The sequence below is a fragment of the Lissotriton vulgaris genome, chromosome 3_1 (assembly GCF_964263255.1).
Source record: "Lissotriton vulgaris chromosome 3_1, aLisVul1.2, whole genome shotgun sequence".
Taxonomy (NCBI): domain Eukaryota; kingdom Metazoa; phylum Chordata; class Amphibia; order Caudata; family Salamandridae; genus Lissotriton; species Lissotriton vulgaris.
In genome coordinates this window covers 1,876,595,159-1,876,607,475 of record NC_141689.1, presented here as the reverse complement: position 1 = coordinate 1,876,607,475, position 12,317 = coordinate 1,876,595,159, and the positions used below count along the sequence as shown (strand labels likewise).

General features: G+C 45.9%; 1 protein-coding gene across 1 annotated transcript in view; it reads left to right on the top strand.

Moving 5' to 3' along the window:
- The window catches only part of ASIC5 (acid sensing ion channel subunit family member 5), a 468,169-nt gene that overhangs the window by 327,691 nt on the left and 128,161 nt on the right, over window positions 1-12,317 (top strand). The window contains exon 8 of the mRNA XM_086963310.1: window positions 7,656-7,824. Within this exon, the coding sequence (XP_086819436.1) occupies window positions 7,656-7,824 (169 nt within the window). The remainder of the gene's footprint in view (window positions 1-7,655; window positions 7,825-12,317) is intronic.

The following is a 12,317-nucleotide window of genomic DNA, read 5'->3' as shown; positions in this document are numbered from 1 at the left end:
TTTATAGCACAACAGAGTGGATGCTGTTCATAGGAGATCCTTCGACGTCATTGAAAGTAAGTTAATTTTAAGGAGTTTTGAAATCAGATTTCTTAGGTTGTATGGGTTTTTTAAACACAGTCATTTTGATTGTGTTTTTTTTTCCCCGCTGTTACATGATGAATATCTTCAAGTCACTGATTTAAGTGAAATTTGATACATTCTGAGAACAGCAAAAATAAACCATTTAACATGTATAATTAATGTTCTTCTGTTTGTACTTATGATATACATTTAGAAATGTGAGGTAGATATGGAAAAACTGAGTCTTTTGTAAGTGTCAATTTTAATGCTTATAGTGCTGTATTTCCGGGTACTGTTTTTTTTAAAAGGAATAGGCCTCACCTCAAAGAAAGCTCTTCAAAGCAGACATCTTATTTGCATCCTGAAACTATCATTTAAAATATTAGAGACAATTTTATGATGGCTTTACATCTTCAACATCAAGATACAGTTTTTTGTAAAATATATATATTTAGGATTGTGTAGGGGACGTAGAGAAGCAGAGACTTCTGTAAATGTCAAAGTTGTTGAAAAACTGTTTGTTTTTGAACCTTTTCCCTTGTCTTTTCTAATTTTTAAATACATGTTTTAATATTTTTGGAAATGTTTGTTCTCTGTTTTACAGATTGAAAGTATGAAAAAATATTTTAAAAAGGTAACAAGAATTATAAGGTAAATGTTTTCTACTCTTTTTACCCGCAATGCACTGCTGATGATGTCACTGACACTATCTCTCATTTACTCTCTATAGCTGTCTTTCTTTTTACATTATTCTCTGTTTACTTCCCTTATACTAACTCTTCTTTTTTTTAAAAAAATATTTTTTTAGTTCGCTTAAAGTTCGCGAACCGGTCAGCGAACTTGAAGCGAACCAAAAGAAATAGAGCTTGCCAGAGTGATAAACATTCTAGCAATTTTATTTGAAAGGGGAGGTAGTTCTGAAAAGAACTTTTTTTTTTGTTTTTGTTGTTTTATATATTTTTTTTTTTTCTGAACATTTTTTGATTTTTTTGTATTTTTAGAACAGTTTTATGTTTTTTTTGTGTTTTTTATGGAGGGGAAACAACAAAAAAACAGGCATTGAAAACGGCTCAACAGGAGCAAAAAAAAAATTACTTCTTGGGTGCATTAGGGCACTTATGGTTTTCGAACACCATATTAATCAAATTGATGCTCATGTTCCCATACGACAACATTGCACCGCAATATATACAAGTAAACCTCATATGTTGGAAATTTGGTTGAATATTTGGCACAGTTTCCTGTGCCTCTCTTCCTGACAAAGACATTGATGAGGTAGATCTGGCCACAGGAGTTGTCGGGGGATTGTCTTGTAGGTCCCTTAACTCAGCCCGGCTGTAGTTCAAGGGATGCCACCTGGTCATATGTCGATGCATAGTATAGTTGCCCATACTATATTTCTTCTCTGTGCCTCTTGACAATCTGTAATCACAGATGAGGCAGGTGACATATTTCGCATTCACCTTCTTCTCCCCTGGAGGGATGGGAAAAAACTGCCAGATGAAACTAGTTTTTCTCTTTGAAACACGGGGCAACTCTGGGATAAATTGTTGTTGATGTGGATCCTCTTCTTCTTCTTCCTCCTCTTCCTGCTCTCTGTTGGAGGTAAATTGACTTGGTGGTCCTCTCTTCTTATGAGGAGGTGGAGGTGGTGGTGGGGGTCCACCAGCTGCAGCAAGTACAGAAGCCATTGCTCAATTGTAGGTAAATGGTCTTTCTCTCACCAAGATGAAAGTCAGAGTGAGGAAAGAAGGAGGGGTTTACATGATTTGGGAAAAGCAAAAGTTCTGAACCAATGAAAAGTGTTATTTTTAGGTCACATGACCTAGTATTACATCATTAGGAAACCAAAAGTGAAATGAACTAATGAAAAGTGTTATTATCGAGTCACATGACCTGCTGTCTTTACGTTTCGCGCTTTGCGCCACTATCCAATCCGCTTCCGGGTCCGCTAACTTGGCGCGTCGGATAACGTATTACGCGACAACGCAAAACGTCATGATAACGTAACAGTTACGCTTAAGGAACGATTACCGGCTCGCGCACCAAGTCGCGGCTTTGAATTCAGCTAACGGGAAGCTGACCAGTTCGCGGACTAGGAGCGGAACAAATTTTTTTTTAAAAAAAAAATGTATAAAAAACATGTACAATATATTTTATGATTTAAAGAATAATACATTTTACAGATACAAATATTAGCTTTCAAAAAACCATTGAAATTCAATGAAAAAACCATAGGTTATAGACCATATATAGTTAGGAATTAGCATTTACAAAACCTTATTTTACTCGCACAAAACCATTGAAATTCCATATATAGTTAGATGCGCTAACTATATATCGCGCACCCGCAATCCACTGCTGATGATGTCACATATTACATCATTCATGACATGGTCAGTGACATCACTGATGACATCACTGATCACAACATCCAGTGACTGTATGTTTCTGTAAAGTTAAAATATGTCTTACATATTGAAGAATGAGTGGATGTATAAATGTCTGGATGAAGGATTTAGTAGGTGCATGACTAATTGTATGAGGGAGTGATTAAATGTGTCTCACTGAGTGCATGGGTTAGTGAATAAACTATATTAGTTTGTGCATCATTATATCTGTTGTTCTGTTAACTGCTGCATGTGTTGATCAGTAGCTATATGAATAACTATATGGGTTATTGATTGGTTGCTCAAGTATTTGTATGGGAGACTGAGTATATGTGTGAGTGGCTGGGAGGTGTGTGACTCTGTGCATAGATGTGTGAGCAGTTGATTCACTAGATGTATGGTTTCAAAAGTGCATGTGGAAACAGCTGTATGGGTGGTTGACTGTGTGCATGAGTGTATTGGTGAGTGAATGGATATCTCAGTGCTACATGTCAAAGTAAGTACATATGTAAAACACAGTACATGTGAGAGTTAACATATATAAATACCTGTGCATTAGAGCCAGTGAATGTGTGAATGGCTGTATGGATCATTGTGAACTTTTATTAGGGATTATATAAGAGAGTAAATATGTGTTAGAATATGCTTCAATAAGTAAGGTGTGTATAACTGTATAGTTGAGGAATTGGAGGTGTGATTGATTCTTTGTATGACTGTCTAGGTGTATGAGTAACTCCATGGATGAGTGACAATCTGTGAGTGTCTGTTTTCACTGAGTGTATCTAAGGATATATCAGAGTCTGTAGAGGTTCATCGTATTAACACATGAGTGATGTGATCAGTGATGACAAATGAGATGTCATCAGTGATGTCATTTGAGTTGTCATCAGTGATGTCATCAGTGATGTCATTTGAGATGTCATCAGTGATGTCATTTGAGTTGTCATCAGTGATGTCATCAGTGATGTCATTTGACATGTCATCAGTGATGCCATCAGTGATGTCACTGACCATGTCATGATTATGTAATATGTGACATCATCAGCAGTGGATTGCGGGTGCGCGATATATAGTTAGCGCATCTAACTATATATGGAATTTCAATGGTTTTGTGCGAGTAAAATAAGGTTTTGTAAATGCTAATTCCTAACTATATATGGTCTATAACCTATGGTTTTTTCATTGAATATATATATATATATATATATATAGAGAGAGAGAGAGAGATAGATAGATAGATAGATAGATAGATAGATAGATAGATAGATAGATAGATAGATAGATAGATAGATAGATAGATAGATAGACAGATTTATTTATAAGTTGTCCAGGTATTCTTTCTCAACTCCCTAACAGTGGATATTTTTCACATTGCGGTTATGTTTGTGCATGTGTGTGGCGTCACATGATCATTTTTTCATGTGTCATATCTTGAGTTGGTTACCATAGAGCTTCTTTCCAAATGCATGCATTAAATTGAATATTATCTTGTTTCTTAGCTTCCTAACAGTGAAAGAAACTTTCTTTACTACATGTAAAAGTGATTCAGCGATTGCACTAACACCCTGTTAGAAAGGTTTTTTTTGGTTGGTTAGGGCATTCACCTAAGCCAAGCAGAACCCAACACTCTAGCCAGGTAAAGTTGCATACCCAAGATAACCCCTGATCACTCCCATGGTAACTTGCCAGAGCAATCAGGCTCATCCCAGAGGCAATGGGTAAAGCGTTTACGCAACACACACTCACACACCAGTGGCTCAAGAAATATACCACAAATGAGACTCCACACAGAATTATACTCAAAAACCTTTCTGTATTGCATATAAGCATAGACCAAAACCACACAAAATCACTCTGCCAACTATACAATTCTAATAACCATACAGTTAGTGCCATAAAGACTTTTGCATGTCATAAAAACACAGTCACTGTACTTACTATGCAGATCCTGAAGTAAGGCCCATTATCCTGTCACTGTAAGTCATAAAACAACACATAACATCAGGGCATAATATTCAGCAGTTAGGTCAGGGAACTCACATAGAATCAAAAATGCTGTACATACTAGGCAGTCCTGGATTACTACTCGTTACTACTCGTTATCCTGAAAGTGCAAGGAATAAGCACAACATATTTCTTTACATCAGGGACTAGAAAAGCTGAATATATAGAATTACCCCAGAATTACCCCAGCATCCCCAAGAACACATCAATACCATACAGCCCACCCTATATGGCAAACATAGATTCCATGTGGGGCACAAGTGTTACTGCACGCCTCTTAGCAGTGATGCGGTACACTGTTACTCAGATGTAGGTTACCGGCCCACCTGCCCACCTACAACATGGATTATGGTATTTGATGGTTTCAACAGATTTGGGACATCTGTTGAGGATTCCTTCCCTTCTTGTCAGTGAAGTCATGGCTTCCCCCTCAATGAAATGCCACAAGATAAGGGCACACACTTTCCCCACATCAGCAGAGAGACCCCACTAGGTCCCCCGCATTTGGAATTACCCAAAGTAGCTGCCCGCAAAAGTGTGGTGCATTCGCCAAAACTCAGCCACTCTGTGCAAAGACTGCAGACTGGAGAAAGGCCCTCATGCTCCCATATTCATTGAGCTACTCTGTTGCCACTGTAATGAGGCAATACCTGTATGCCTGTAAAGGACTTGTGAAGGGCTACGGACCTGAAGTATTGTGGGTCCGAGCATCGTTGGAGCGATCTCATCCTCCTCCAGTGCAGCCACTTCCTTGGAAAGAGGGGATAGGGGCCCACAGCAGTTTTCGGATGGCCTGCCCTGGTTTTTGCAGGCAGCACACACAGCACCCAGTTCCAGGCTTCCTCTAAGAACAGGTTACAGTGATGCTGGTGCCACAAGGTGGTAATACAGATCACTGTGACGCTCTAGTCCTCCCCTATTGGAGTATAAGAAAGCACTCACCCCACACTGGAATTAGAAATCAGGAGCACACACCAGTGCTAACCAGTGCTGCCGGAAACAAATTATCCTGGACTGTAAGTGAAGAAAAACGTGCTCTCTGCACGCTTAGTTTTCAAAAGCACGGGGTAGGCAAAAAGGGATCTTTGGTGGCCCTGAGATCCAGAGAACAGGGGGGCAAGCCAACAAACCCTAAGAGGTCACCAGGGCACTCACTTAACATGAAGCAAGCAGCAGGCCAGCACAAAGAAGTGAGTGAACAAAGTTTTAGTCCTTCTAGTAGCTAAGCAGGCCACAGGTCAGCACACCAAGCAAGTCAGTCCAATGGTGGTGCTTCCTGTCAGCACAGCAATCCTAGGGTGAAGCATTTTGAGCCAGAAGCAACTGGTTGCAAGTCACACATAGTGTGTAAAACAATGGGGTCAGAGCCCCTGTACTTATACTCAAAATGCCATTGATCTGGAGGTTACGTCAAACAAACTTTTATAAGTGCAAAACACCCCCATTCAACACCAGCCCTGGCTCAAGACACACTACAGGGGGATGGAGACAGCTTTGTGAAAGTCAGGCACAGCCCTATTCCGGTGCAGGTGACAATTCCTCCCACCACTCTAGGCCAGGAAGACCCATCAGTATATGCGGGGAACACCTCAGCTCCTTTTGTGACTGTCTAGAGTGAATGTGCAAAACAGGCCCCTGTCAGTCTACACCAGACGTTGATTGGAGTCATACTACAAAGAACAAACAGTCATAAACGCATAGAAATGCCCATTTCCAAAAGTGCCATTTCTAAAACAGTAATAAAAATCTGGTTTCACCAATAAGCAGGGTTTATCACCACTATTCCAAAAATACCAAATATGGCAATACTACTCCTTTCATATCAGAAATTACCACTGAAGCACATATCAGGGAATTCAAACCTATGAGAGGAGCAGCCTCAGAGCAGTGAGAAACCAAATAGGCTGTTTGTCACTACCAGGACATTCCACACCACCAAAGCATATGTCCTACCTTTAACCTACATCACACTCTGCCCTTAGGGCTGCCTACGGCCTACCTTAGAGGTGACCTATACGGCAAGCACTTTAAATGCCAAGTCACTATGGCAGTATTCTGCAAATGAAGCCCCTGCAAAGGCAGAGGCCTGAGACAGGTTTGAAAAGCTACTTCTGTGTGTGGGACAAGCAGTGCTGCAGGCCCACTAGTAGCAGTTACTGTAAAGGCCCTGGGTATATAGGATACCAATGTACAAGGGACTTGCAGTTAAATTAAATATACCAAACAAGTGTAAACCAATCATACCATGTTTACATAAGAGAGCACATGTACTTTAGCAGTGGTAAAGTGCTCAGGTCCAATAGCCAACAAAAACAGATTAGAAAAATAAGTAGGAAGGCAAAAAGTTTGGAAACAATCCTGCTGAAAGGGCCAGGTCCAACACACCCTGATTATTAGTGGCCCAGTAATTATGATTGGACAATTGGATTTATGAGTTATGATATTTCACATGGGGCTGCTGCTCAAAGGAGCAGCAGCAATCTTTGAAACACCAGGAGAAAACATGTGAGAATCTACCTGGAAACACAGAATACCTATACGTTTTCCTGTTTACCACATCTTAATAAAAGGTTCCTTAATTTTAGAGGAGTGTCTCATTCTCCGTGGGGCACATCTACAACATATCTGCTGTAAGAAATAAAGAACATGGAAACATATTTTCATACAGTTTAAAAATATGTAGGATGTATGGCTACTACTTTAAAATAGTGACCTTGACCGTTAGTAAATTCTAAAATATTATTTAGATGAATGATTCTCTCTTTTTACAATCGTGGCCACCTAAAAAGGCACATACCTCTGAGACCGAAATTCAGTGTTGTGGAATTTCGGGTAGCAGGTGCATTCATCTTTGCTTATTGTATGCTTTTCTTATTTCTTTATTATGTCTTGGTGAAGAATCACTCTGATGTCTGAAGGTCGCCATTATACCATAACTTTTCATGATAGAGGCCCTAGTAATGTTGCAGGAGTTTGTCACAACATAAACTATAACTAATCGAATTGCAAAGAAAGGAGGCACAGTTAAGATTCTGCCTGAGGCTCTTTGAAATAGTTATGTGTCCACTGACTGGAAAACTTGAATTCGTAGATCTAATATGTTCATGGTTTTTCAAGCTCTTACAACAATTGGATTGCAATGTCAGATATTCTGTTATTTCAGATGCATTTAATCATTCTTACCGCTGAAAATTTCAGATGACATCGAAATATTGGGCATATGTTCAGTCGGAAGATACAATTCTACATGTCCTGCGCCTTGTGAAGAAATTGAGTATCCTGCCACTGTCACCTATTCAACATTTGCAAGCAAAAGTTCCATAAAGATTCTTTCCAATAAACTGGGGAAAAGCGTGGAATATATCCGGTAATATTTCTAGAGAAGTTAACTACTGTCTTTACTGTCTGCTTTTTTCATTCTATAATTGTATTTCCCAATACGTCAGAAAACAAAGTGAAATTGCTGAGAAACAAACAATGCATTCTGTAGGACATACATTTTCTAACAGTCAACAATATTTACTCATTCATGCGCCCTTCCATTCCGGGCCTGTTTTTTCAGAACACAGCAGCTGGCTCTCTTTCCAGGACCTGATTTGGTAGTTCAATCAATCAATCAAAGACATTTATAGAGCGCACTACCTACCCGTAGGGTCTCGAGGCGCTTGGGGGGGGGGGGGGTGCCGCTACTGCTCGAACAGCCAGGTCTTGAGCTTCTTCCTGAAGGAGAGGTGGTCTTGGGTCAGGCGCAGGTCGGCCGGGAGGGAGTTCCAGGTCTTGGCGGCCAGGTAGGAGAAGGACCTTCCTCCTGTAGTGGCTCTGCGGATGCGTGGGACGGCGGCGAGGGCGTGGCTGGCGGATCGGAGGTGGCGTTTGGGAGCGTAGAAGTTGATTCGGTTGTTGAGGTAGCTCGGGCCTTGGTCGTGGAGAGCTTTGTGTGCGTGGGTAAGGAGGCGGAAGGTGATTCTCTAGTTGACCGGGAGCCAGTGCAGGTCTCTTAGGTGTCTGGAGATGTGGCTGTGTCGTGGGATGTCGAGGATGAGTCTGGCTGAGGCGATCTGGATGCGCTGGAGTCTCTTCTGGATCTTGGCGGTGGTTCCGGCGTAGAGTGCGTTGCCGTAGTCCAGTCGGCTGGTGACGAGGGCCTGGGTGACGGTCTTCCTGGTCTCTGTGGGGATCCACCAGAAGATCTTCCGAAGCAGGCGCAGGATGATGAAGCACGACGAGGAGACGGCGTTGATTTGCCTGGTCATGGAGAGGGAGTAGTCCAGGATGAAACCCAGGTTGCGTGCGTGGTCCGTCGGTTTGGGTGCGGTGCCCAGGGTGGGGGGCCACCAGGAGTCGTCCCAGGCGGAGGGCGAGGAGCCCAGGATGAGGACCTCCGTCTTATCTGAGTTCAGCTTCAGGCGGCTCGTCGTCATCCACTCGGCTACCTCTCTCATCCCTTCGTGCAGGTTGGCTCTGGCGGCGGCGGGGTCGTTGGTCAGGGAGAGGATCAGCTGGGTGTCGTCGGCGTAGGAGATGATGTTGAGGTTGTGTTGGCGTGCGATGGCCGCGAGGGGGCTCATGTAGACGTTGAAGAGAGTCGGGCTCAGCGAGGATCCTTGAGGGACGCCGCAGATGACTACGGTGGCCTCTGACTTGTACGGTGGTAGGCGGACTCTTTGTGTTCTTCTGTCGAGAAAGGAGACGATCCATTCCAGCGCCTTCTCCTGGATTCCAACGTTGCTGAGGCGCTGTACTAGGGTGCGGTGGCAGACCGTGTCGAAAGCCGCAGAGAGGTCTAGGAGGATGAGGGCTGCTGTTTCCCCGTTGTCCATCAGGGCTCGGATGTCGTCAGTGGCGGCGATGAGGGCGGTCTCGGTGCTGTGTTTGGCGCGGAATCCGGACTGCGATGGGTCGAGGGATCCATTCGTCTCGAGGAAGGCGGCCAGCTGTTTGTTGACGGTCTTCTCGATGACTTTGGCTGGAAACGGGAGTAGAGAGATGGGGCGGTAATTCTTGAGTTCGGTGGGGTCTGCTGTAGGTTTCTTCAGTAGAGCGCTGAGTTCGGCGTGCTTCCAGCTCCCGGGGATGGTGGCGGTGTCGAATGAGGTGTTGATGATGTCCCGCAGGTGGGGTGCGATGACAGCGTCGGCTTTGTTGAAGATGTGGTGAGGGCAGGGGTCGGTCGGAGATCCGGAGTGGACGGAGTTCATCGTGTGGACGGTGTCTTCGGTGTTGACCGGGGTCCAGGCGCGGAGGGTGGTGGTGGGTGGCGTTGCTGCGGTTGTGGCGTGCGTCGGTTGAGTGCTGAAGCTGTAGTGTATGTCCGCGATCTTGTTGTGGAAGTAGGAGGCGAGGGAGTTGCAGAGGTCTTGCGAAGGGGTGATGTCGTTGTTTCCGGCGTTGGGGTTGGAGAGCTCTTTCACGATGTTGAAGAGTTCCTTGTAGTTGTGTGCGTTGTTGTCCAGTCGGTTCTTGAAAGCCGTTTTCTTGGCGATGCGGATCAGTTGGTGGTGTTTCCGGGTGGCGAGCTTGAGGGTGGTCCTGTTGTCCGGCGTGGGTTCCCTTCTCCAGGCTTTCTCGAGGGCTCGGCAGTTCTTCTTGGAGCTCTTGAGTACGTCGGTGAACCATGGGGCTCTCTTACTGCCGGGTCTGCTGGGCGGGGTCCTCAGTGGGGCGAGTTCGTCCGCGCAGTTACTGATCCACTTCGTGAGGTTGTCGGCGGCCTGGCTGGGGTTTGCTGAGCTGGCCGGAGGGTGCTGGCTCAGGGAGGCGGCGAGCTGGTCGGCTGTGATCTTGTTCCAGCTTCTTCGGGCAACCTGTTGCTGGTGGTGGTGGAGCGTCGTTCTTCTGAAGGTGAAGTGGATGCATCTGTGATCCGTCCAGTCGAGTTCTGTGGCGTGGCTGAAGGCGCTGTCTTTGCTGGATGAGAAGATGGCGTCGAGTGTGTGTCCGGCGAGGTGGGTGGGGGTGGACACCAGCTGCTTGAGTCCAAGGTTGGCGAGGTTGTCGAGCAGGGTGCTGGTGTTGCAGTCGTTGTTGTTCTCCAGGTGGAAGTTGAAGTCCCCCAGGAGGATGTAGTCAGCGGAGGGGAGGGCGCGCGGGCTGACGAAGTCGGCGATGTCCTCGCTGAATTGAGTGCGTGGTCCCGGAGGTCGGTAGATCAGGGTGCCTCTGAGGGTGGTCTTCGGGTCGGTGTGGATCTGGAAGTGCAGGTGTTCGGCGGAGGGTGGGGTGTTGTCGGTGCCGGTCGTGATGCGGATGGTGTTCTTGTGGATGATGGCGATGCCTCCTCCCACCTGGTTGGCGTTGCGGTCCCTCCAGGTGATCTTGTATCCTTCTGGGATGGCGATGGCGATGTCGGGTGCTGAGGAGGCATTCATCCAGGTCTCCGTGATGAAGGCAACGTCAGGGGCTGTGGTGTCGAGGAGGTTCCAGAGTTCGATGGCGTGTCTGTGGACGGAGCGGGTGTTGAGCAGGATGCACTTGAGGTGGTTGCTGCTGGTGTTAGGCATGGCAGGTGCTGGTGTCGGGCAGGTCCGGATGCAGGTGAACTTGCAGGAGTTGCAGCTGAAGGGTCCGTGGATGCGTCGTGGGGTGGCTCTGCAGCATCCCGGGACTCGGCCGGTGTTGAGTGCGATGAGGGTGGCGGCGGTGTACGTCAGGCGGGTCGGTCGGGGTCCTCGAGGGCCAGGGGTCCTGGCACTGGGCGCGGTCCAGGCGCGGACGGGCACAGACGGGCTTACCTTTGGCGCGCCTTCGGCGCACAATCGGCGCGCCCGCTGCGCGTGACCGCTGCGCGTTCGCACGGTCGCCATATATGGCGAAGTGCGCGGGTGGGCGGAGCAGCTGGGAGGCGGGAGCGGGGAGGGAACAGAAGGAAAAAAGGGGTGGGGTCAGCGGTGGTGGCGGGAAGCGGGGAGCGGGGAGGGAAGACGGAGGGCGGCGACAGGCAGGGAGAGACAGGCAATACAGCGGGGGAAACAGCAATGAAGACAGATAACAACACAAATTAAACAGTAAATACAGTAAAAACACCAGGGGCAAATTAAACAATTAAGCACAGAAAAACGCCAGGGGCACAGGGAGAAGAGCGCCGATCCCGGACCACGCCGCTCGAAGGAGGGGGCGTGGCTACGAGGCGGCAGACGGGCAGCGAGGCACAGAGGAAGGGGGTGGCACACGCAGCAGCTGGTGGTCGTGCGGCGCGGGAGTGTCCTAGAGCTAGTTCGGTCTGGACTGTTCCAATGAGGGTCAGGGTCAAGACCGATTTGCATATGGCCAGGTCTAAACTGTGGTGGCATGATGAGCAAAAGAATGATGGATGTAACCCAGATCTCTTGAATGGGGGTGAATGTTTTGATTTGTTCTGCATTCCGTCCACCAATTGTGTGTTTTTTCCTTCTCTTTCCAAACATGCCAGCATTGATGCAAAAGGGGATAGATATATTACCTCACAAGAGTATTGCCGGGAGGTTTAAAATGACTGCTATAATCTCCAATGTTTCTATTTGCTTTTCTCTGCTCTTTGAAAAGGTTGGATTTGGGGGGTATTCAGGTTGGAATTGAGTGGTGTTCAGGTATACTTGACTCTTATCACTTTTGGTAATCTGTTTTGAAAGTTTGATTTGGCGAAATTGGACTACACAGTCTGTATTTATATAAAACCAGCCTTTGTGCTGTTAGGATGTCGTTTGCCACTAAGTGACCTTTCTCTTTGTATTTCGTAGAACGTTACAATATACCTATGGTCTGATGGCAAAGTCAGCAGTCGTAATGTATTATAGACACTGTACTAGTCAGAAAAGCATTAGGTCAGAGGTAGGTCTGGGTGGTAAATTCTGTTCCGCTCTCAGAATTTGCGGAATTTGGGGA